Raw genomic sequence first — 22273 nt, forward strand, 5'->3', positions numbered from 1 at the left:
ATGGGAGTCGCAGCCTGGGACGCTAAATTCCTCCACTCTTATGTTTTACCATAGAAAGCAGTACCTCTGGTTCATTATAAGTCGGAAATTATAAGAGCAAAGTTTTCATAACCTCAGACTTCTGTGTGTGTGTATGCATACAATATATGTGTGTATATATACATATATATATACACATTATGATTATGAATTAAATAAGTCAAATTTTCCTCAGTGCCCACTTTATTATTAGTTTTATTATGTAGAGATACATTTGGAAGCCCAAAACAGTGGAGTTATCACTTTCAACAGAAACATGACGAACTTTTTCTTTACAATTTAAGCTCAGTTTGGACACGCTGGCCTTGCTGGTCTGTGATGAGGGTAGGGAGAGGGATTTAGAAATAGAAATGCTGCAAGGGTATCTTTGGAATCTGGGAGAAAAAAAAATTACCCAGAGTTTGATATCGGCCCAAGCTTAGTTTGGCTTCCCTCGTGTCGAGTGGCACAGAAAAGACCAGATGGCCATGTTAGACCCCAGGTGGCCTTCTGTTACTGATGGCTATTGAGTTATCTAGTGTGTAGTAGAAGCATTTATCAAAATGAGTGGGATGTGATTCTGCCCTACCAGATTCCACTAAAAGGAGGCTTCACAGAGGAGGGTTCCAAAGTGAAAGGAGTTAAAAGTAAGTGTTGATGAGCCTCTCCTTTATCCCAGGATCAAAGCGAAGTGGGTTAAACAGGAGAATTTGCAGCAAAAGACAGTGGAGGGAAAATCTAAGACCCAAAGATCTAAAGTCATTGTATGAGAACACATACCTTTTGTGTCCAACAAAACCAAAGCGACTGTGGGTTTTTTGTTTTGTTTTTTTTTTTGGTAAAATCTGTAGTTTCAATAGCTTCATGATTTGGAGTTCCATTGTAATTTTCCCTCAGGGTTATATTGTTTTTCCAGTTAATTATAAATAATTAATAAGAATGAAATTTTATAGCAGGAAAGGATTTAAGAATTCATCTAGCCCAGAAAAAAACATATAGGCTTATTTTCCAATAACTGACTGTGGCCACTTGGAGGGCTGTAATTACTTAGTGATGGTCCTCACAGAATGGAGAGTAACAGCTCTAGTGTTATTTACCATGAAAGAATAAACAGACAGAAAAACTTAGATGTAAAGGGGTGAAGTGGCTTGCCCAATTTTCTCTAGAATGTAAGATCCAAAACAGAAGGGACATTACTTCATTATTCCCTTCTCAGAGCTCAGAACAGAGCCCAATACTTGATAAAAGTTCCAGAAGCATTTTGCAAGTAAGTGAATAAATTAATGAACAAATGAATATCATTGTGGCCTGGTCAGGATTTGAACCTCTCCTTGACTCAACACTTTGCACAATTCTGTAACATGCCCCATGCTGCCTAAGCCAAATAATAGTCTATCTTCTTTCAGATCCTTACCCTAAATCAATTCCTTTTTTTTTTCCCCCTGAAACTTAGGCATCATTATGAAATAAACGTAAATTGTCAGAAATACAGTTCAGGTTTGGAACCCACCCCCTTGATCGTTTTGCTTATTTATTTCCTCCAATTTTAGAGCAAGAAGAGGCGCTAGGTATTATAGGATGTAAAGTCCTTCATTTGGAGACAATAAAAGTTTGAGTGTCTTGTTGAAGGTTGTACAGCAAATAAGAGACCCACATTTGACTCAGACCCAGTCTCCCGCTGCAGACCAATGGGCTCTGTGTTAAACCACATCACACTTCACAAGTCCTCCTGACAGAAGTAGGGCCGATGTTCAGCCAGCCTGTCCCTAGACAGCCACACTGGTGGTTAAAACCTGGAATATGTCCATATTGGTTAGATGACTGATGCTGCCTTTAACTTCCACGGCCTCAGCACTGCCCTGCTTCAGCACTAGGGCTAGTGCCGGGGGAGACTGGCAGGTCCCTACCTCTTCCTGGTTGTTAAGTATTTCGAATATCATCCCTCAGTGGGGTGGCTGGGAGGGTCCCATAGCTCATTGTCCACTTTGGCTGAGTGATCAGAGCCCTGACACAGACACCTTCTCTGGGGAAGGTCCCATTTCCAAGTAACAAACGCCTACTCAGGATGTGCCTCAAATGCCTCACGATAACACAGCTGAGATCCTTGGCCCATTTGTGAAGTTAGAGATAATCTCATCGCAGTGAATAATTGTGACTACAAACCTGTAAGCAGAACCTTTAGGAAAAGAAGCTAAGGTTTTCCACCTGGAGAAGTAGAGCTAGAGCACAGGTAACTCAATAATGCTTTCCAAACACAAGACATTAAAAAAGCAGCAGTGACTCAGTGTTTAATTTTCCTTAACGCTGAAGCCTGAGAACAGGACTTCTACTTTCAAGCAAGTATGATTTAGGTCAGAACTTCCCCCCAAAAGATACCAGGCGGGGAAGTGAGTGACTAAGAAAGTCTGTGGAATATTAACTACTAGAAGTCTTAAGAAAAAATTCCATTCCTAGTAATTTATCCTCCAAACAGACTTATATGTTTGCACAAAGACACGTGTCCAGGATGTTTGGTGAACCCTTGTTGCTAATGGTAAAAGACTAGAACCGACGCACGTGATCAGCAGCAGGAGACGAGTTAAATAAATTATGGACCACCGGGCAATGGAATGCTAGAAAAGAGTGAGGTTGTGCAGCACGTACTAGTACAGAAAAGTCTCTGCTGTACCGTTAATGAGCGTGGGGCAGAATTTATAGTATTCTCCCCACGTGTATACAAAGAGAAGGGGCTATCACCTCAACGCTTACACGTGCAGAAAACATTTCCAGGAGGAGACACAAGAAACTATTGTTATTGAGTTGGCCTCCAGGACTAGGACTAGAAAATTGAGCTGGGTGGGAACTTACTCTTCCCTCAAACCCTTTCACACCATCTAAATTTTTTTTTTTTTTTACCAGGTCCATGTATTACTGTTTTGGCTAAAAGACAAAACATCTTTGAGCATTTCTATGCAGGCAGGGAGAGGGAGCCTGCGCCTCCACGGATGCTCAATTCGCTTTAAAGAGACAAAGTCCAGTGGGTGAGGAAAACAGAATGATTCACATCGGTAAAAATTCAACCTAAAAAAAGAGTATTCTTCCTAATTTAGAACCTGGTTAGGGCTGTATTAGCATATTTCAGAGAGGCGGCATAGCAAAGTCGAAGGAATCAGGAAGCGTAGACTCCAGTTAAACAAGCACCACGAGCCTGGCTTTCCTCTTGGTGAAGAAAAGACGAGAATAATACTCTTTCCCATGGGAATATTATAAGGATTAAATGAGACAATGTGCGTGGAACAGGTGTTTTGAACATTGTAAAGGGCAATGCAGATACAAAGCATTCATTAGTGTCATTACTAAAAATTTCAGACTATTGTGATTAACTAGGAAAAAAGAGGAACTAAGCCTTTTTTTTTTTCCTAAAAGTACCAAGTATATAGTTCTTATGATTACAGAAAGTATCATCACATCACTGACTTGAATAGTCCTGCTGCATAAACCGATATTTTCAGAGACAGGTAAAGTCCAGCTGCAATATTTGACTTAATCTATTACTTTGTTGTAATGGAATTTTGTTATAAGAAATCATTATTCCAATCCAATGTATCTGAAGATGAGAATATGTTTTTAGTGAAAGGAAAAGAGAATGGAAAAGAGGGAAACTTCCATGTTCCCCAGTTTCTAAACTAAAAGGAAAGATTAGAAAAATGTTCACATAAGGTAGACATTAGGGCAGTATGTTTACTACACCTTGGCATAGCTCCAACCTGCCTTTCCAGTCCTTTTTCCTGAATTGCCCATCTATACTCGAGCTTCTCCATGAACAAACACCCAGCTCGAGGGCTTCTACTCCACATTCCCATCCTGTGCCAGCCATTGGTAATCAATCCACATGGTACTTTCTCCCCAGGCACAAAACAACATGCTCTAAGTAGCCACATCCAATCACTCCCAGTTGGTGTACAAACGAAACCTATCTGCCATCCCTAACATCAAGGGATGCAGACTCATCGCCATTCTCCCCGCCAGGCTGCATCTCCTCCTCTGTGTGGCTCACACTTTCCCTTCTACCTGGATGCCCTTCCTTCCATTCCTTTCTGACTTTGAAAACTCATCCTTCAAGTCTCTGTTCAAATGTCATCTCCTCTGTGAAGAAGCCTCACAACACACCTACCACACGAAAACCTATCAAAAGATTTTTCAGTGAATGATTGACTTGAATAACCAGTTCCGTGACATCACCCAGCAGTACAGACTGATGACTGAGTGTGGCATTTGGGAACCAAACTACCTGGATTCAAATTCCAGTTCCATTGCGAATAGCTGTGTGACCTGAGACAAATCACTCTACCTCTCTGGGTCAGTTTCCTCCTCTGTAAATATGACAGTAGAGCACTGGGCAGGTCTAAATCAGATACTCACCTAAAGCATTTAACACAGTGCCTGGCACATAGTGAGCGATCAGTAACAGGAAGTAACTATCCCTATTGGTAGCTGTGTTTACCTTCCACGTAAGCACCTAAAGAGAGGAAGGGATCCTGTCTGCATCTGCAAGCCTGCAGGCTTAGAAAATAAATTGGTACAATAATAGGTGCACAAGCAAACTTTAATCGAATCGAACATGACCCACATCATGTAGGGTGGTGGGTAACAACAGAGGATAGAGTTCATTTCTAATTGTGGGGATCAAAAAGAAAAAAGATAAAGAGAAAAGCTTCAGGGATTGAGTGAGAGAAGGGTGGAAATATGGGTGTAATTTTGCCAGGAAGACATAGCAGGTGGCGGGGGGGGGGGGGAGTAGTGGGGGTTGGGGGGGGGGCGTCAGGGAAAGCAGGCATCCCAGGTAAAAGGAACTGCTTTAGCCAAGGCATAGGGATAAGAAATCAAACTAATCAAATGCAAAGTAGGAGGGCAGGTGCACGGGGCGAAGGTGAGCTCACACGTGGTTGCAAAGGAGGATCGCTGACGGGGAGGCTGCAGCCTTGACCGCCAAACGGGTCTGCCCGGGAAGCAGTAGTGTAGGTGTGTGCGAGCCCCAAGGCAGGCACGCCCATACCCCCACATGCTCCCTAATGTGGCATTGAAGAGTGTGAGGATGCCGCCACCGTCTGATGGCCACACGCACGCATAAGAGGAAAAGGTCCTTGCCCCTAGGCCGAGAGCATTCATCACTCCATCTCATCACTCGATCGACAAATCACAGCACACCTGCCACACGCAGGCACTGCGCCAGGCACCGGAACAAAACGAGCCGGGACCCAGGCCTTATGGAGCCCGCATTCTAACAGGAAGACTCTCGATGGGCAAAGTGGCAATTAAGTATATTTAAAGTCAATGTCTGGTGGCTATAAGGCTATGTAGGAAAATGAAGGTGACAATGATGGGATTGGGCTGGGCAGGGGTGAGGCTGCTGTATTAAATAAGCTGGTCAGGGACGTTGTCGCTGATGAGATGACATTTGTACAGAGGTTTTGAATGAGGTAAAGGGAGCAAGCCAGGTAGGTAACCTGGGGAGGAGCAGCTGAGGTGGAGGGAGCAGTACGCGAAGGTCCCAAACTGGGGATGAATTCGGTATGTTCAAGGGGAAAGAAGCAAGCAGGCCTATGTGGCTGTAACAGGTGGGCAAGGGGAGCATGGCAGGAGAAGAGGCCGGAAGGGCACAGGGACAGAGTCCACAGGCCACGATTAGGGACGAGGGTTGACCTTTAGTAGCTGCGGCGGGAGGAACCGCTCGCAGGAGCCGATGGGCCTGCTTGCATTGGTTGCTGTGTCAGGAATGAGGGCAAAGCTGGGCAGCCATCTGCAAGCTGTGGCCAGAGTCCAGACAGGGATCCATCGATGTGGCTGAGACCAGGATGACAGCAACCCACATGGCGAGAAGCAACTGGCTACGTGATATGGTCTGGAGATCGGGGCAGCGGGACCGGCTGACCTGTCACAATAGGACATGACAGGAAGAGAAGTCCAGCGGGCCTAGAGCACCTGGCCCCGAGGGCCGATTTCTTTATCTCATGAGTTCACGCATGAGTCAGACACACGTGTGACTGGTAAGGGACAACAGCTGAGGCCTGGTCCCCTCCCCAAGAAAATAGACTATCATAAGTGGAGCCACGGGCGTGGTGTTCCTGGCCTCCTGTGGCAGCAGGAGCAGGTATGGAGCCTGGGCACACGAGTATCCTGAGAGGCTGCCCACATCTGACCCCGGGTAGCTTTACTCAGCAGGGCAGGACAAAAGTCTGCTGCATCTCGACTGAAAATCAGATGGCCAGCCTGGCCAGGCGTGGGTGCTGGGGGAGGAGACGAGCCGCAGAGGCGTGTGCGTGGGCACCCGCGGCCCTCGCCTCGGGAGCCTAAGCTCGGCCTTTGGTGCACGGGACTCCAGCCGTCCTCGCAGAAATGTCTGTGCACGGGGACTTTGGCTCGCTCTCTTTTTACAAAGGAAAAAGAAAATGAAAGCAAGTCAGGCGGTACTTCAGTTCAGAGACAGAGCCCTCACAGGACACCAGGCACTTGACACAGAAAACGTCCCCCCCGCAGCCCGCACTGGCGCTGGCTGTGTAGGCTGTGACCAGATATGAAAGGCACCCCTGCGGCTCCCTAATGCCATCTTGTTGTTCTGACTTGACTCTTGTTCATCAAGAGCCGAAGAAAGAAGTCCCTGCTAAGAACAAGCCAGAGGCCTGGCCGCCTTCCACTGCACAGCCAATGTCAGAACACAGGTTGCGGACACCTTCCACGGGGCTGCCGCGGACACTCTTTTGATGCATCTTTTAAAGAGGGGGAGAGGAAATGCTCCCCTTTTATGGTGAACTGGTGAACCAATCATAGCCGTGCAAGCAGAGCTGGTTTGAGGGTGCACGGAGCTCCCCCCCTCTTTTCAGTGACTTTGACTCTTAGAAAAGGTTTTCCTCTGCGTTCTGCTCGTGTTAGATTGGTTTTCAGCCCAAAAGTAATAATCTGAAGAAGGTGAGGAGAAAAACCTGAGCCCTGTGAATCTGGGAAAAAACAACAAAAGAAAGAAAAGACATACCACATTTTAAGGGTACATTCAGGTGCCCTAAGAACTCAGCCAGTCCGTAAGTGACTTCATTTGAAGACTTCCAGCATGCAATTCAGTCATTCTTCAACGAGAAATATGCGATTTGCCAAACGTAAAATGGAATCATTAAGCCCTGACAAAATCGAAAGCAAAGCAAAACTGTGGTTGTGTGTGCCCCATGCTTCCTTTTCCTCAGCAAATTAGGTCCCCCCGTGGAAGGCATCGCAAGCGGATGCTAGCATGGGGCTCTGCCTGGAAGAGGGATGCACACTGATCATCGAAATGCATGCAGCTCGATTTCAGACATTTAATTACCACCCACCCTACCCTCGATGCACACACACAGACACACACAAAAGGAATGTGCCTCCTTTTCATACATACCTCTTACTTAAAGCACCACACACACATGAAATAAGTCCCGCACAGAATAAGGCTATTAAAACAAAATGTAGAATAAAACTGTATAGAACTACACACACACACACACACACACACACACACACACTCACACACAAAGTGAATGTAATGAATGTAAAAACTGGTGGAATCCAAATAAAGTCTGTAGCATGGTTAATGCTATTAGATCCACATCAGTTTCCTGGTTTTGATACTGTACAACTATTATGGCCATTATGGGAAGTTGGGGGAAAGATACACCGGACTTGCTACCATTTTTGCAACTTCCTGTAAATCTATAATCATTTCAAAATAAAGATATGTTTTTAATGCCAAATGTGTTGGTTCTATGGCAAGTGGCCTCTGACCAGCTTTACTATATAGTTGCACAGGCCTTTAAGTTTTCCTTGTATGCGAGGCTGTTTTGGGGTGATCCCAGGAAACACTCACTGCAATCGTTTTTGCTGCATCCTTAAGTCACCTTGCCCCAAACCAGTCCTCCTGAAGACAGGTGTCAGAAGTGTCCCAGGGAAGGGCATGCTGTCACAGGCTCATTGATTTCCTCCACCCGCCAAGCCTGCCTGGGTGCCCAGCCACCGTAACTCTAGATCAAAGTCCCACCAGCTCTACCCCTGGTCTAGATGTTCTTATGGCTACGTCAGAGTCATGGGAATGTATAAATGCTGATTCAAGGGCCCTGCCCCACAGATCCTGACTGAATAGATAAATGAATGGGGCCTGGGAATTTGCATTTGCAACAAGAGTTCTGGGTGATTCTGTTGCAGTCTGTCCCTAGGGCCACACTTTGGGAAATGCTACTGGATCTGGGTGGTGTCCAGGTTGGCTCCCTGTTGCTGGGTAGGGAGAAGAGGGCCAGGTGCTTGGCATCCACATAGCTAGGTGCCCCTCACACCACTGGAGAGAACTTCCGACCCCTTTTCCTAAGTGTGCGTAGCCAGAGAGCTCCAAGCCCGGTGCTTAAGAGAGGCTTTAAAGGGCATGGGAGCCTCCCGTATGGATCCCTCAGTGGCTGTGACCATGTGGTATTTAGGATAAAATGGAGAGTTCGGACTCTATCATCCTCAGGGCTACTTTTTACTCAGCGCTGATTATATGCTAAGCAAATTACGTCTCATTTAATTCTCACGACACTGCTCTGAGGAAACCGTTCTTCCTTGTCCCCATTTTACAGACAAGAAAACGGGGGCTCTGCGAGTTCCAAAGTTACACAGGCAGAAGGAAAGTGGCAGAGCCCAGATGGAACCCAGGTCTGCTTGGCTGAAAAGCCATTGCTTCCCTGAAACTAGCTGACAGTGGAGGGATTTTTGAGGAAAGAGAGGAGGAAGATTTTGCCAATCCTTGTTTCAGCGGCATTAAGGCTCCTTTCCAACTCCGAGCAGAATCAAACCTCTCGAGGTCCTGTGGCCATGGCCCCTTTATCCCTCTCACTTACATCTTAAGTCCTATTCTCTCCTACTCTTTCTCCCCTCTTCACCTTTTTATATCCCTTTTCATCCCCAAAGTCCAAAATCACAGGCCCCATTTTCCTCGTCTTCCCCACCGAGAATATAAGAATTTTCTCTCGCCATTCTCTTACGACACGGACTACCTGAAGAAATGAGAACTAGGTCCCTAGCAAGGCAAATGACCTACCATTTTCAAAAGGACACTGGGGAATCTTGTTTGCCCGAAGGTTCCAAATATAATCCATGTTCCACTCAAGGCACACTTGATGGTCTTTGAAAGGGCGTTCAAAAGGCGGGACTGTCTTCAGCAGAGTAAAATTCTTCGCTACGGTGTGTAGCGAGTTTTCCTCCCATTTAACATTCATGTCTCCACCACTATATCCGTGAGTAATCCAGGCACGGAGTACGACCACGGACACGGAAATGGAGTGTCTGATGAAATAATCATCTCTGTAAACCATGATGCTTGGAAATTTCACATGTACTAGATGCGTCCTGCTGGTGTGGAGATGTTTCTCATTCTTCCACCTTTTTTTGTAGACGGGAATGCTACTTCTGAACTCAGATGAAACAACGGCTTCCAAATTCACTATACAAGGCTGAGAGCATAAATACTCAACCGAGACTTCAGAAATGTTGCGAACATTTCCTTCAAAGACGGTAAAATAAATAAAGTCTTCGTAAGCCACGCTCTGCTTAGCCTCGGGTATCACCAATGTCGTTAGGGAAGTCTGCCGGCCCAAAGATGGCACAAAATTCTGAAAAGGGGGAAAAAGGAAATACAGAAAGTTTAAAAATTATCATATTGACAGATATGCGAGTCATGATTTTCCTGGGATAGAAAATATCCATCTACAGAAAGCAACGAATGTGGAAGATAAAAGATGTCAAAGCCACTACTGAACAATTGGAGAAAACCCAACACACACAAACACAAATGAAGATTAGGCCACAGGAAACTCTCTCCCCAGACTCAGTAGCATCTGCTGATCAAAATGTGACTTTCAAACTACGTGGCAGTCATTCCAGAGTTGGTTTCCAAATGGAGGAGCTAGTTCAAAACACATTCAGTCACAGTGAATCTGCCTTAGAGTGAAAAGAGACAATCCAGCTTCAGGCATTTCCAAACTATTGTCCTGACTTCAAATGCTAGAGAGATGCAGCCAAATCAAAGGGTGGGAGAAGAGCTCAAAGTACACCAGAGAGGGGACAGGACAGGGACACCAGCCCGGCCTCTTTTCCTCCTGTAAATTCTGAGCCAGGACAAGTACGCATGATGGATGCACCGGCAGGAGGTTTCCATTGCTCCAAATTGCACACGGGCAAGCTTGGACCACAGACTTGGTTGTCTGGTTCCTTCACCACGGATGGTACTACGCGGGCCAAGAAAGATTTTAGCTCCCCGTTTACTGATCTAGTTCTCTAAATGGCCGAGGCCTCTCAGTGCGGACATTCCTTTCAGGAGAAATCTGGTAAGTTTGGTCATAAAATCAAGGCACTGTTAGGAGCACGAGGTGCTGATTTATGGGTGATGAGAGAGCTCTTCTAAATCAGACTTTCGGCATTGTGTTCGGGCATCCAAAACACAAGTGCAAAAAGGCTACTTTGGACCACTTCAGACCCATGACTGCGGCTATTAAAAAAAAATAAACAAGCAAAATAACAAGCGTTGGAAAGGATGTAGAGAAACTGGAACGCTGCACATTGCTGGTGGGAATGTAAAATAGTGCAGCCGTTGTGGAAAACAGTTTCCTCAAAACATTGAACACAGAATTACCACATGATCCAGCAATTCCACTTCTCGGCATATAGTCCAAAAAGTTAAAAGTGGGACTCAAAGAGGTATGTTTCTAGACATATACCCATGTGTCATTCGTAATAGATAACAGATAGAAACAACCCAAAGTCTATCAACGGATGCATGGATAAACAAAATATGGTACATACACACAATGGAATAGTATTCAGCTTTACAAAGGAAGGAAACTCTGACACGTGCTATAATTGGATGAACTTTAAGGACATTATGCTAAATTAAATAAGCCAGTCACGAAAGAATAAATACTGTGTGATTCTACTTGTATGAGGTCCCTAGAGGAGTCAGATTCATAGAGACAGGTGGTAAAATGGCGGCTTCCAGGGGCTGGAGGAAGAGGAGGCAGAGGAGTTATCGTTTGAGAGGCACAGAGTTTCAGTTTTGCAGGATGAAGAGTTCTGGAGATGGACGGTGGTGATGGCTGCACAACAATGTGAATGTACCGACTGTCTCTGAATCGGACACTTGAAACATGGTTAAAATGGTAAGTTTTTATGCAATGAATATTTCTATCACAGTGTTGAACAAAAGGTCGCCGTGGTCTTCTCCAAAGAAGGAAGAAACAGGGACCCCTTTCTTCACTTCTGGTTTAGGGCTGTAGGAGGGGCCAAGGTGGCTAGGACAGGAATCATGTTTACAAAGGGCAGTGACACACGGCAGAATGTGGCCCATGTTCCAAAGTCTAAACCAGCCCGAAAGCGGCGCAGCTCCAGGTGAGAGTAACTCTGACCGGGGCGTCTCAGACAGGTGTCATGGAAGGAATGCTACTACCTCTGGGCTTTGAGGGATGAAGAGATGTTCCTTAGGTAGAGAAGCAAAGGGGAAACACTGTGAGTGGTGTGAACAGCTTAAGTAGAGACAAGAAGGTAGGGGGTTGAGGGACCAGCACGTAGCTCGGTTTGGCTGGAGAATGGATGAGGGTGGGGGAGGCATTGCATACACAAAGGACATGGGGATATAAAGTTGATAAAAGAAAGGCAGTGCCAGGCTCTGGAGGACACTGAGTCCCTGCCTAAGGAATGTGGGCTTTTATTCCGTTGATAGCAAAGAATCAATAAAGGTTTCTGTAAAGGGGAATGGTGTTTCCATTTTAAAGCGCTGACAGTCAATTAGAAACAAAGCTGACAATCAAGAAAAATGAGCAAACGACATAGTTCTTTGATAAGTAAATTCTCACTCTTAGTAAGAGAAATGCAAATTGAAAGTACACAGAGATGCCATTTTTAACCGAGTAGTCACAGAGATCAAAAAGCCCAGTAAGGCATCACACTGGCTGGAGTGTAGGGAAGCATGGCCTATTATTAGTGCTGGTGGGAATGATCTCTATGGACCCCAATTAGGCAATATCTATCAAAAGTATAAATGCACCCACTCTCTGGCCCAATAATTCCTCTTCTAGGATTTTCTCCTACAAATATACTCAAATTTGTACAAAATGTTGTAAGTACAGCTTCTCACTGCAGCACTGTTTGTAATAGCAAAAGATGGAAAACCTAACTTCCTGTCAAAAGAGCTGGTTAGATTAATTATAATACATCTGCTCATGGAGTAAGACACAGCTATTGAAACGAGGGAAATTTTCATGTACAGATAATGGGATGATCTTCAACGTTTTGTTTTTTAAAGCAGGCTCAGAAGTACCATTTAAGTTTTTGTTTGTTTGTTTGTTTGTTTGTTTTTTAAAATATATATATATACAGACTGTTTGAGTACACAGAGCATTGATTGTTCATATGGAGGAGGAAGAGAGAGTAAGAGAAAGATCTGCACAAATTTCCCAAAAATGGAGGCGGGGAGGGAAGCATCAGTCTTAAAAAATGAAAATGGAAAATGTAGCTTCTCCATATTACAGAGAGAGACTAGGAGAGGGGCTGGCCATTCCCTTTGATTAGTCATGGGAAGAAACAGAGAGAGAGGAAGGGTACAGTCCAAACTGTCCACCCCCATAGGGAGAGGTGTAATTATTTTATGTCCTCATTTATACTTCCAAATTACAGGGGGGAAACAAAAATAGAAATAATCTTACAATTAGAAGTAGAGCATGTTAGAGCAAATGAGCCGTCGGTGATGAGCCAGCTCACCCCATGTTCTGGATGAGGAAACATCAACCAAGAGGAGACCGACTCTAACCTCAGCCGGCGGAGCAGAGGCGGGCCCAGACGCCCGGCTCCCTTTCCTCACTCCCTCTGCCCCGTTCTCCACCCCGCCGTGCACGGCAGCAACACCCAAGGGCTGCCACTTCACAGCAGCCTGAGAACTCCGGGCGGAATGCCGCTTTCGCAAGGATAGAGAGACACGCAGCATTTGCCCACAAGCGGCGGTTTATTCGTTCGGCCACGCGTGCCAAGATGTGGCCCCCTTCTCGAAATGGGAGTCGAGCTGGTTACGCCCACACCAGAGTCCAGCCGAAGCCAGAGAAGCGGGTGCTGAAGGAAGCTGGACCAGAACAGTGGCCCATGGGTGGCTGGCACGCCTCATTCTCAACACACCTGACGCTCCCTTCACTTGGTTCGACGAAAGGAAACATTTGCTTAGTTAATGAAACGATAGGGAGCAGAGTCCAGGGCATGCTGTGGGATATTAAATATCACATTGTGTTCTTTTCAAAGAATGACTTCAAACCTCTTCCTCATTCTTTTCAGGTACGGTATACCTTACCAACTCACGTTAAGTCCGGTTCTCCACTTTGATTTTTTATTTTTTATCACATTTTTATTGCCGATGCTAGGAACTCTGGCTAAAGCCTCTTTATAACAGAATGCTGGGGGAAAGGCTACTTGATTTCACTAGATTTCATTGCAAAGTGCAGTTAATAATAATCACGTTCATTATTTCACACCCTGTTGCTGAAAACACACCAGCCCGCTTTTCTGCCTTGATAAGCGCAGTGCGCTGAGCGTGGCTTCAGTTTTGCTTGACCAACCACAACTTTCCAGATCTCAGGCTTGTCATCGCAGAGATCACTGGTGACAGATGAGAATGAAAAAGGTAGAGGACACCTGATGGCATGCCTTCTCCGGGGCCTTCCCTTGAAATCGTTTTAAAAAGGATCTCCATATACTTACATGAAGTTTATTTTATTTTCACCAGCTCCAAAACATGGTAAAAGTAAATTCAAAGTTCATGAGTTCTAGAAGTATGCGATCCACTCCAGCAACCACAAGCCACAGTAAGCACTCAGCGTGGCCAGTTCGAACTGAGGTGTGCTTTAAGTGTAAAATATACACTGGACTTCAAAGACAATATAAAAAAGGGATGTAAAATGATCTCAATAATTTTCATGCTGAGTACATGTCATAGTGATATTAGGATACAATGCGTTAGATAAAACATATTACTAAAATTAATTCCACTTCTTTGTTTACTTTTTTGATGTCGCTACTAGAAAATCTGAAATTACATTTGTGGCTCACATCGTCTTTCTACTGAATGGCGCTATTCTAGATTTGAGGTCAGCAGACTTTCCCTGGGAAAAAGGACCACATGGTAAATATTTTAGATTTGTAGGCTACTCAGTGTCCATCACAACTACCCATCTCTGTTGTGCTATCAAGAGACCAGCCACAGACAACTCAAGAGCGAATAAATATGACTGTCCTCCAGTACAATTGTGTTTATTTACAAAAGCAGGCAGCTGGCTGGATTGCCCTATGGACCATCGTTTGCCCACCACTGTTTCCGGTCATCAAACTTTTATTCCAGATAAAGTTTTGAAAAACACAAAGTGACAGAAGACATCCCTTTTTAAGGTGCTATCATATAAGAAAAATGAGATGAATAACCCAATTAGGCATAATTTTATACATGTATAGTTGATAGAGCTTGATTTGTTATTTTGCTAAGGTGCCCTGGTGGTGGTGTTGACATCTTGATATTGTTTCTTTGAAGAAAGATCTACGCAGAATGAGAAGTTGGAGCTAAGCTGGGCAAAGAAATATAATTCCATGGACTGAGGAAGATTATTTGAGAAGTTGGAAAAGCTTGAGTGACAGCTAGGGCACAAGAGAAAATCAACTTCAGGGATTGGGTAATGTTTTCATAATGTGATGGGAGTGTGGTGGCCCCAAGAAGGATCTCAGAATTACTGTATGCAGTTTTAGAAGCATGGTCTAAATCCCTCAAAGGGTTAAAATCTTCAGTCTTTCGGGCACCTATGCAATGAAGGAAGCTGGCGTCTCGTGGGTTGGAGCAGGCCCAGTGGGCAGCTGCTACCCCATGAGCTGGGGCTACCTCTGTTGTGTACAAAACCAACACCGATTAGCAACACATCATACTCTAAATATTGATTAAGCTGAAGCTGATTTCCTGGCTCAAGTCATATGTGTGGTTATAAGCTATTTCCTGCCAGGAAAACAAGGCAATTAACTTGAAGAGTTTCAGCTACAGGCATGACACGTGTCCAACCTTCGTAGGTATTTTCACATGCCATGTTGCATTAACATAAGCTAAAAATTACCAAAACGTTCCTTTATGTAGAAACTATGAGGTCAGAGTCCACGTCTTATTCATTGTTACGCCTCCAGCTTTTAGGATAGAGCTTGACACATCGTACGATCTGGATAAGCGTTTCTCGCTGAAATAAAACTACTGGGCATGGGCATTCTGCCAGGTGTTTTGGTGGTCCATTTCGGGTCTCTGATCCACAGCCCTTGGGTCACCCACATATAAACCAAAGGACTTGATCCGGCCATGAGTACCCACTATCATTTCCTGACATTCACAAGTTCTTTTTTCTCAGGGTGGGCCGGGGATGGGGAAGGCTCAACACTTTATTTTCTCATCAACCTCTTTCCTAAGAGCCCTTTCCCTCTGACATCTCACTGGGCCCCTTGAGGTGGGGACAGTGAGGTCAGGGAAGGTGGCACCTTGGCACCCACCTTACCCGTGTGGGGTAGACTTCTCCCAGCTATTCAGTCCCTCTGAACCTTTCAGACAACTGCCCTACATTCTAGAACTTTTCCATTTCTCCACACCAAAAATACAAAGTACATTTTTTACATGTCCTATCCCTCCGCCCCCTGTTGAACTCCTGTTCATCTGGCAAGTTCATCCACGTTAATGTGATAATGACGAAACACTGCAGTCATGTCACATATCTATCTGCATTTCTATGCCAGCCTGGTGGAAATAATGCCTTAAAAGCAAAGGCCAAATGCACTGTAGCTGTAAGCAAGATATTCGGGGTGTGAGGGGACATTTCTGTGCCTCTCAAATTACGCCGCTCATACAGCCACATAGACGCCCCACCTCGGAAGCTTCTGATCTGCTCTACACACAGTGGAGCTGGGCTCTGAGAGACGCCTGAGCCCCCAGACACCTGTTTCTCCCAGAAGTAAGCCCTGGTCGAAGACAAGTGTCACATGCAGTCACAGAACACCGATTCCTTTGTCTTTGTATAACGCGTATGTATCGAAATGGGTCGGCGAACGCGTGCTCATGATAAAAGGCCCAAAACTAGAGATCTAAATGCATTCGGTTTGGCCTGGGAATCGAGGAGCAGATGAATTTATGCATCTTCTGGATGGAGAAAAAAAAAAAAATCTATCAATACCGCCTAAACTTCTTTCAGGATGACTGCATCTGATTCCTTTAAACAAAATCAATAAGAAACTCTTTTCAAATAACCCTCCTTTATTCTAAAGAGCTGAGAAAACTTGGCTTTTTTATTTTTTTCTATATGATCCACTTGTTATTTCAGGAAGGGAGAGAGATTGGAAAATCTTAAATCATTCAGGTCTCACTATGGGAAATTCATTTACACTTACATGTGTAAGTGGGTATGTCTGATATGCAAGCAATAATTGGCTGTTTTTCTCACTCTTGCCTATTCTGCCCCATTGGTCCCCTAAGAAAGATTTGGCTCATGAGGGCTTTCTCTCCAAACTGGCTAGATCAAACTTTCCATAGGTCAAAAGGGTAATTGTATTGGCTTACAAGGCCTACTTTTTCAATTTCTGCTGACTAGAAATAAGCAAAAATTCTGTTTATGTCAACAAAGCATGCAAGTAAGCAGAATGGACAATAATGTCAATACGAAGTTCAAAATCAAGATATATGCCTTGGGAAACATTTCCTAGTTTCCTAGTACACATTCCCAAACCTGAGAGCTGGCTGGGGACACACCATCACAACACGCCTAGTGTGTTGGGTCCTCTGCCCGCTCTAATGTGATTTGATATGCTATTTCTTTAATTCAAATCATACGAGGGTAACTGTGGTTTGGTTTGGTTTGATGTTTGAGAGTACCTCCCGTGTGCCAGGAATTGGGACAGTCAGTCTTTCCCATTCAATTTTTTACCCCATCCTCTCACACAGAACTTCACAGAACTTTTCCCTTCAAACCTAATCTTCGCAACAGCCCCACGAGGAACATAAAATTCCAGCTGAGGAAATGAAATAGATTCAGAGAGGGTAATTAATTTGCTTGAAGTCAACCAACTACTCAAAAGCAGAACCAAAGTTCTAACCCATATCTGCTAACTCCGAAGTCGGCGATGGTGTGCCTCTTATCTTCCAGAAACACCCCAAATGATGCCCTCAACTCACCCATCTACCTCTGTAGCTTCACCACTGCCCACAGGTGAGCGAGTCTCAGGACATCCCTCACTCCCACCTTGAAAGGGGGTGGGGGATGGCTATAATTCTATCGGGTCACTACACTACATCTTATGTCCAGGGAGAGCAGACGTTACCTTATCCACGCACGCACACACACACACAGCACTGAGCCATCGCCCCAGCTCTTTTTCAGGTGAGGATGGGAGATGAATAAGAGCTGCCAAATCAGAATCTCCTTGGCAAGGCCTCACATGCTGCAGGGCCCTCCTGCCCCTCAGAGGAATGGGATGAGCCAATAAACAAGGTAACCGAATCCACTTTCGGGTATTTATGTTCTACTCAAGTCTATCCATCTTCTTCGTGAAATACCTGGGTTCTTTATGTCTTCTCTTCTACCTTTCTTCCTGCTGCTTCTGTTCAGCCAATTTGTGGCTTCTACACTTTTACCAGCAGGAATAGAAAGGCTAGAAGATAAGAGGTAAACATCATCACTTGGGAGATTTTAAGAGCTCTGGCCAGGATGAATGTGGAAGCTATTGGCTGCCATGAAGTTTGAGGATGATCTCTGTTTTTAAATATTCATAATCGCTCCTGCACAAGCTAGACAACTGTGGGCCTCTTTACCTTGTTTTGATCTTCCAGGTCCTGAGTCACACACAGAGTAAGGAATTAATGAATACTTCTAGAGGGATAACCAAAGGCCACTTACAGAGAGAATTCTGTACAAGGCTCTGTCACAGCCACCATCTGCTAATGATCCCCAGCATACATCTGCACTGTTGATGTCCTCTTAGTTCTCTGTCCTCTGGTTGTCTAACAGGTGTAAATGTCCACTGAACATTTCAGCTCTACAGCTGATGTCAATACTGGCCGGAATAAGATTTATCTTCTCATTTAAGAAAAAATTACACTTTTGAGACTAGAGTTCAGAATGGACACAATTGCCTTCTACAAGTGTCATCGTCACAGATGGGGCTGGGGCAGCCTCGGGCTGTTCTAGCCAAGACTGGAGGAAGGTAAGAGTTAATGATGTAAGAGAATGGCGAGGGGGTCTGTAGGGCAGAGCGAGTCCTGCATGGACCACACCACTCGGCACCAGTGTGACCTCAAGTGAAGCTCTCGCATTACTTTTCGCTTCCAAGGACCTCACCCCCTCTGGGGAGGCTCTCTACATCTTGACCTTTGGTGACCTCAGAATTTTCTGACAGCTGCCAGAGCCAGGGACCATCTTTTCAGAAATCTGCTTGGCATCATTGTATGACTTATCTTTCAGGCCTCGTCACAATTATTCATGCTTTGGCAGTATCCTAGCTACAGTCACAGTTTCGTTCTTAGGCTACTACTGAAGGTTACTCCGTCCCAGCCAATGGAGAGGGCGCCCATGGCCTCCGGACCCTGGCTCCAGGAAGCAGGCTCCCCATGAGGGTAGCGGCTGAAAAGCATCTGTTCAGAAAGCCACTTTCAACCTCTAGCCCTTGTGAACAAGCAAATCAGTGGGAATAACACAAAACAGGAATTAGTCCCCAAATCACGGACAATCGGCTTTGAAATGCATTCCTAGGCACACTCTGCTCTGCACTTGGACACTGATTCATACAAACTCAAGTGCTAAACTCTGCCAGCCAACTGCCCCTGGGCTATATAAAGACCTGATCTTTTACCTCTCCATCACAAATGGCAAATATCTTCCAATTTTACTTTTTTTTTTTTTTTTTTACCTCTTTAACATCCTGCCTCTACTCTGTGGCCTGTGCTTCCTGCTTTGTATATTTTAGGCTTCTTTAGACATGACCTCACATCCTGGCCAATTGTACAGTAGTTGCTAATTGCAAGAGCTTTGCTAATGGCCCATACATCTATGCATGAGGGGAATGGGTTACAAGCAATGAAGCCCAGAAGGCAAATAAACTAGCATGGCTAAGAACTGGAGCTCTGGAAGTAGATTAGGGTTTCAATCTTGGACTACCTATGTGGCCCAGGGCAACTTACTACCTCTCTGAGCATCAGTTACATTATCTGAATGGGGATCACAACAGCTCCTCCCTCACAGGGTCATTGCTAAGATTAATATTAGATAATGCACGTAAACAATTTAGCACTATTCTTCTTTACTACTACTACTACTACTACTACTACTACTACTACTACTACTACGGCTTCCAAATTACAGAATAGCCTTCTTCCTCTGCTGTTTACATTCCTGAGATCCTACCTATTTTGCTCAATCTCTCCCCTCCACCTACCTACCTTCCCTCCCTGTACTGATCACCTCCTCCAGGAAGCATTCCCTAATGAGCAGAATACATCCAATTTTGCATTTTTTCTTGGTTGTTTCATGTTTTTCATGCACATGTTTACATTTTCCCCAATTTGCAGACTAAACTTCTCTAAAGTCAGGAAGCCTTACCTTTTGGCAGTATCTCAGGTAGCACAAGTCTCTAGAGCAAATCCCTAGTAAGTGGCTAGACCTTCAGAATGACAGTGGAAGCCCGCCTCCCAAATCACACTTTTCTTCCTTGGGTTTTGCAAAAGATTCTCATTCAGGTGCAAAATGCCATTCTTATCAAAGTCCTTTTACAGCAGCCTATCTGAAGCCCATCTGAAGGGAACAGACATGGTCAGGAAGCACTGACATTTCCCTCTCCATGACAGTTCCAAATTCCATTCTGTCCTTGTCTGCAGAGACATTCATCTATGCTCTAGTTATTTCCCACACATTATTTCCTATAATCTCCCTTTTCAGAGTCCTGCCTCCTCTCTTCACCTAGTCTACCCACGGTCTCATGTCCCCCTCTTTGTGACCTGTTGTCTTAAATCCCCCTTAGTCCATACGGAACTATAATACCTGCCCCACCATCTGTCTCTCTTTCCTCAGATCACTCAGCCTCTAGGCTATGCTGCTGTGACTCTGATTTCTTGAAATTGTCAAGAAGTGGCCTCTTTTTGCCAGGTTTTAGGGTTTCCACGTGGAACTTTCCAGACCACCGGTACATTGCTGTTTCACACAATACTCTACTACATCATTTCTCCCTCTGTGGGTAACCAGCGCCTATGGACAGGGATCATCTGTTTAAACTGAAATCCTGTCATTTGTCATGGCAGTTTTATTTATGAGCCTGTATGCTGTAACCCTGTGGCATAAATATTAAATAATAATATCTCTTGGGTGAAAAAAAAAAATCATTCCTGTTAACTGCCAACTTCTTATGAAAATACGAAGTAAATCCAACCACAAAATTTGGTTCTATGCGATTTTAAAATATGAAGAAAAGCATGGATTGCTCAACAGGTAGATGCAAAAGCAGAAATACAATTTGCATTTTTACACCCTCTTGCTTCAAGAAATGAAACACCCAAGAAGTTATGAGTATTAAAAGAAACTTGAGCTGAGTGACAAATTTCTTTGGAATCAAATTCTAATTCCTGCAAGTATCTCCTAAGCAGTTTTTAGCTTCTAAGAAGAAGAAAGACTCCGAATAATGACAACGCCACATAAATGAAAAGAATTCTGGACAATGATACTGCTCAATTTTTTTTTTTCGCATTCTGTGAATTTCCTATTACATCAGTTTCATGATTCAGCATTTCCCATTTCATTTATTTACAGTAATATATGGCGAGATAACTCAAGGTCTCTGCAGGATCCTGGAACATAAGGTAGGCTGGACAGGAAGGGTGTCACCATCTGTAAATTTACCATTGTTTAGGAGAATCCAAAGCAGAAGAAAAGCCATCAAAGCAACCGAGGGATATTTCCCCACCTTTTTCTGAGGGTCTAAATTACTCTGGTATTTTAAATGAGTTGGTTTTGAAAAATAGGTTAGAGCTATTTAGTTGACTAAAACAGAAGCCAAGAAGCGTGCAAATTGCAACTGACATGCATAAGCCAAACGTATTCTCAGAAATGACAATGTTCAAGACGCAGCGAAAGTCACCACTCTGGCGGTAAGTGTGTTACAAAGAACTAGATTTCTTTCTGGCATCCGCAACTTGGCTGGAGTGATCATGGAGGAGTTGAAGAGCGCTGGAAACGCGAGGTTCATCGCCCAGTGCATTGGCAGAAAACAGTCCGGGCCAGGAGGACCGGGTGGAAACTATAAGGAGGGTCGGGGCGAGTGGCATTCGCGAAGTTGGGCAGGAGGAGGAAAGGAGCGGCGAGAAGATCGTAAGGGAAGCCCAGGACGGGCAGGGAGGGGATTGGAGAGCCGTGCGCGGCGGGGTAGGGAAGGAACGCGGGGTAGCGAGGCTCCCAGGTGAAGTGGGGTCAGGCCGGGTCTCGAGGGGAACCTGACCCAGGTCTGGAACGAGTCTGGTAGGGAGAAGAAGGGAAACAAGCGAGAGCGCAGCGCGGCAAGTCCGGTCCACGCTCCGCTCTCCGCGCCCCGCGCCCCGGGTACCCATCCCAGGTGCCAGGCGCGCCCGGGGCGCAGCGGCCAGGGCAGAGAAAACTAGCAGCACCGCGCCCGTTCCGCGTGGCGGAGGTCCCAGGCCCCCCACCCGCGTCCCCGGAGCCCCGCGCGGAGAGGAAGACCCGAGCAGGGTCCGGCGCTCACCAGGTAGCAGAGCAGGAGCAGCGCGCAGGCAGGGCGGCAGCCGAGGCCCGGGGGGCCGCCGCCGCTCGGGGGGGCCATGGCTGCGGCCCGGGGGCCAACCGCGGGCGGCGGGGGTTGCTGCTGCTGCTGCCGCGGCCACCCGAGCCCCGCGCCGCGCCGCTGCATGGCGAGGCCGCCCGGATTCGGGCCGGAACAGGTCACCTGGTGCAGGGACCGGCCCCCGCCCGAGGCGCCACCTTTCCGCCCGCCCCCGGCAGGGCCGGCCGCCGCGCGCGGGGCCACCTGCCGCCGCCGGACCCGCCGCCGCCACCGCCGCTCCCGCCGTCGCCGCCCCCGCAGCCCCAGCAGCGCGCCGGCTCCTCCCCTCCTCCCAGTCCCCGTCCCCTCCCTCCCCTCTGCTCCCTGCCCAGCCCGCCTCCCGGCCGCTCCCTCCCGCCGCTGGCTG

The 22273-nt window shown here is 45.9% G+C and overlaps 1 protein-coding gene across 2 annotated transcripts in view; it reads right to left on the minus strand.

The window, feature by feature from the left end:
• Nucleotides 1-22071, minus strand: part of SEL1L3 (SEL1L family member 3) — a 93598-nt gene extending 71527 nt beyond the window's left edge. Inside the window, exons 1-2 of one of the 2 annotated variants that reach the window (XM_036227566.1) lie at nucleotides 21829-22071; nucleotides 9089-9659 (exon numbers count right to left, since the gene is read on the minus strand). In XM_036227566.1, coding sequence (XP_036083459.1) covers nucleotides 9089-9659; nucleotides 21829-21993 — 736 coding nt within the window. In that variant the 5' untranslated portion in view covers nucleotides 21994-22071. The remainder of the gene's footprint in view (nucleotides 1-9088; nucleotides 9660-21828) is intronic. The other variant, XM_036227567.1, reaches the window with a different exon arrangement.
• Between the last annotated feature and the right edge of the window lie 202 nt (nucleotides 22072-22273).

The sequence above is a fragment of the Rousettus aegyptiacus genome, unplaced genomic scaffold (genome assembly GCF_014176215.1).
Source record: "Rousettus aegyptiacus isolate mRouAeg1 unplaced genomic scaffold, mRouAeg1.p scaffold_m13_p_10, whole genome shotgun sequence".
Classification (NCBI taxonomy): domain Eukaryota; kingdom Metazoa; phylum Chordata; class Mammalia; order Chiroptera; family Pteropodidae; genus Rousettus; species Rousettus aegyptiacus.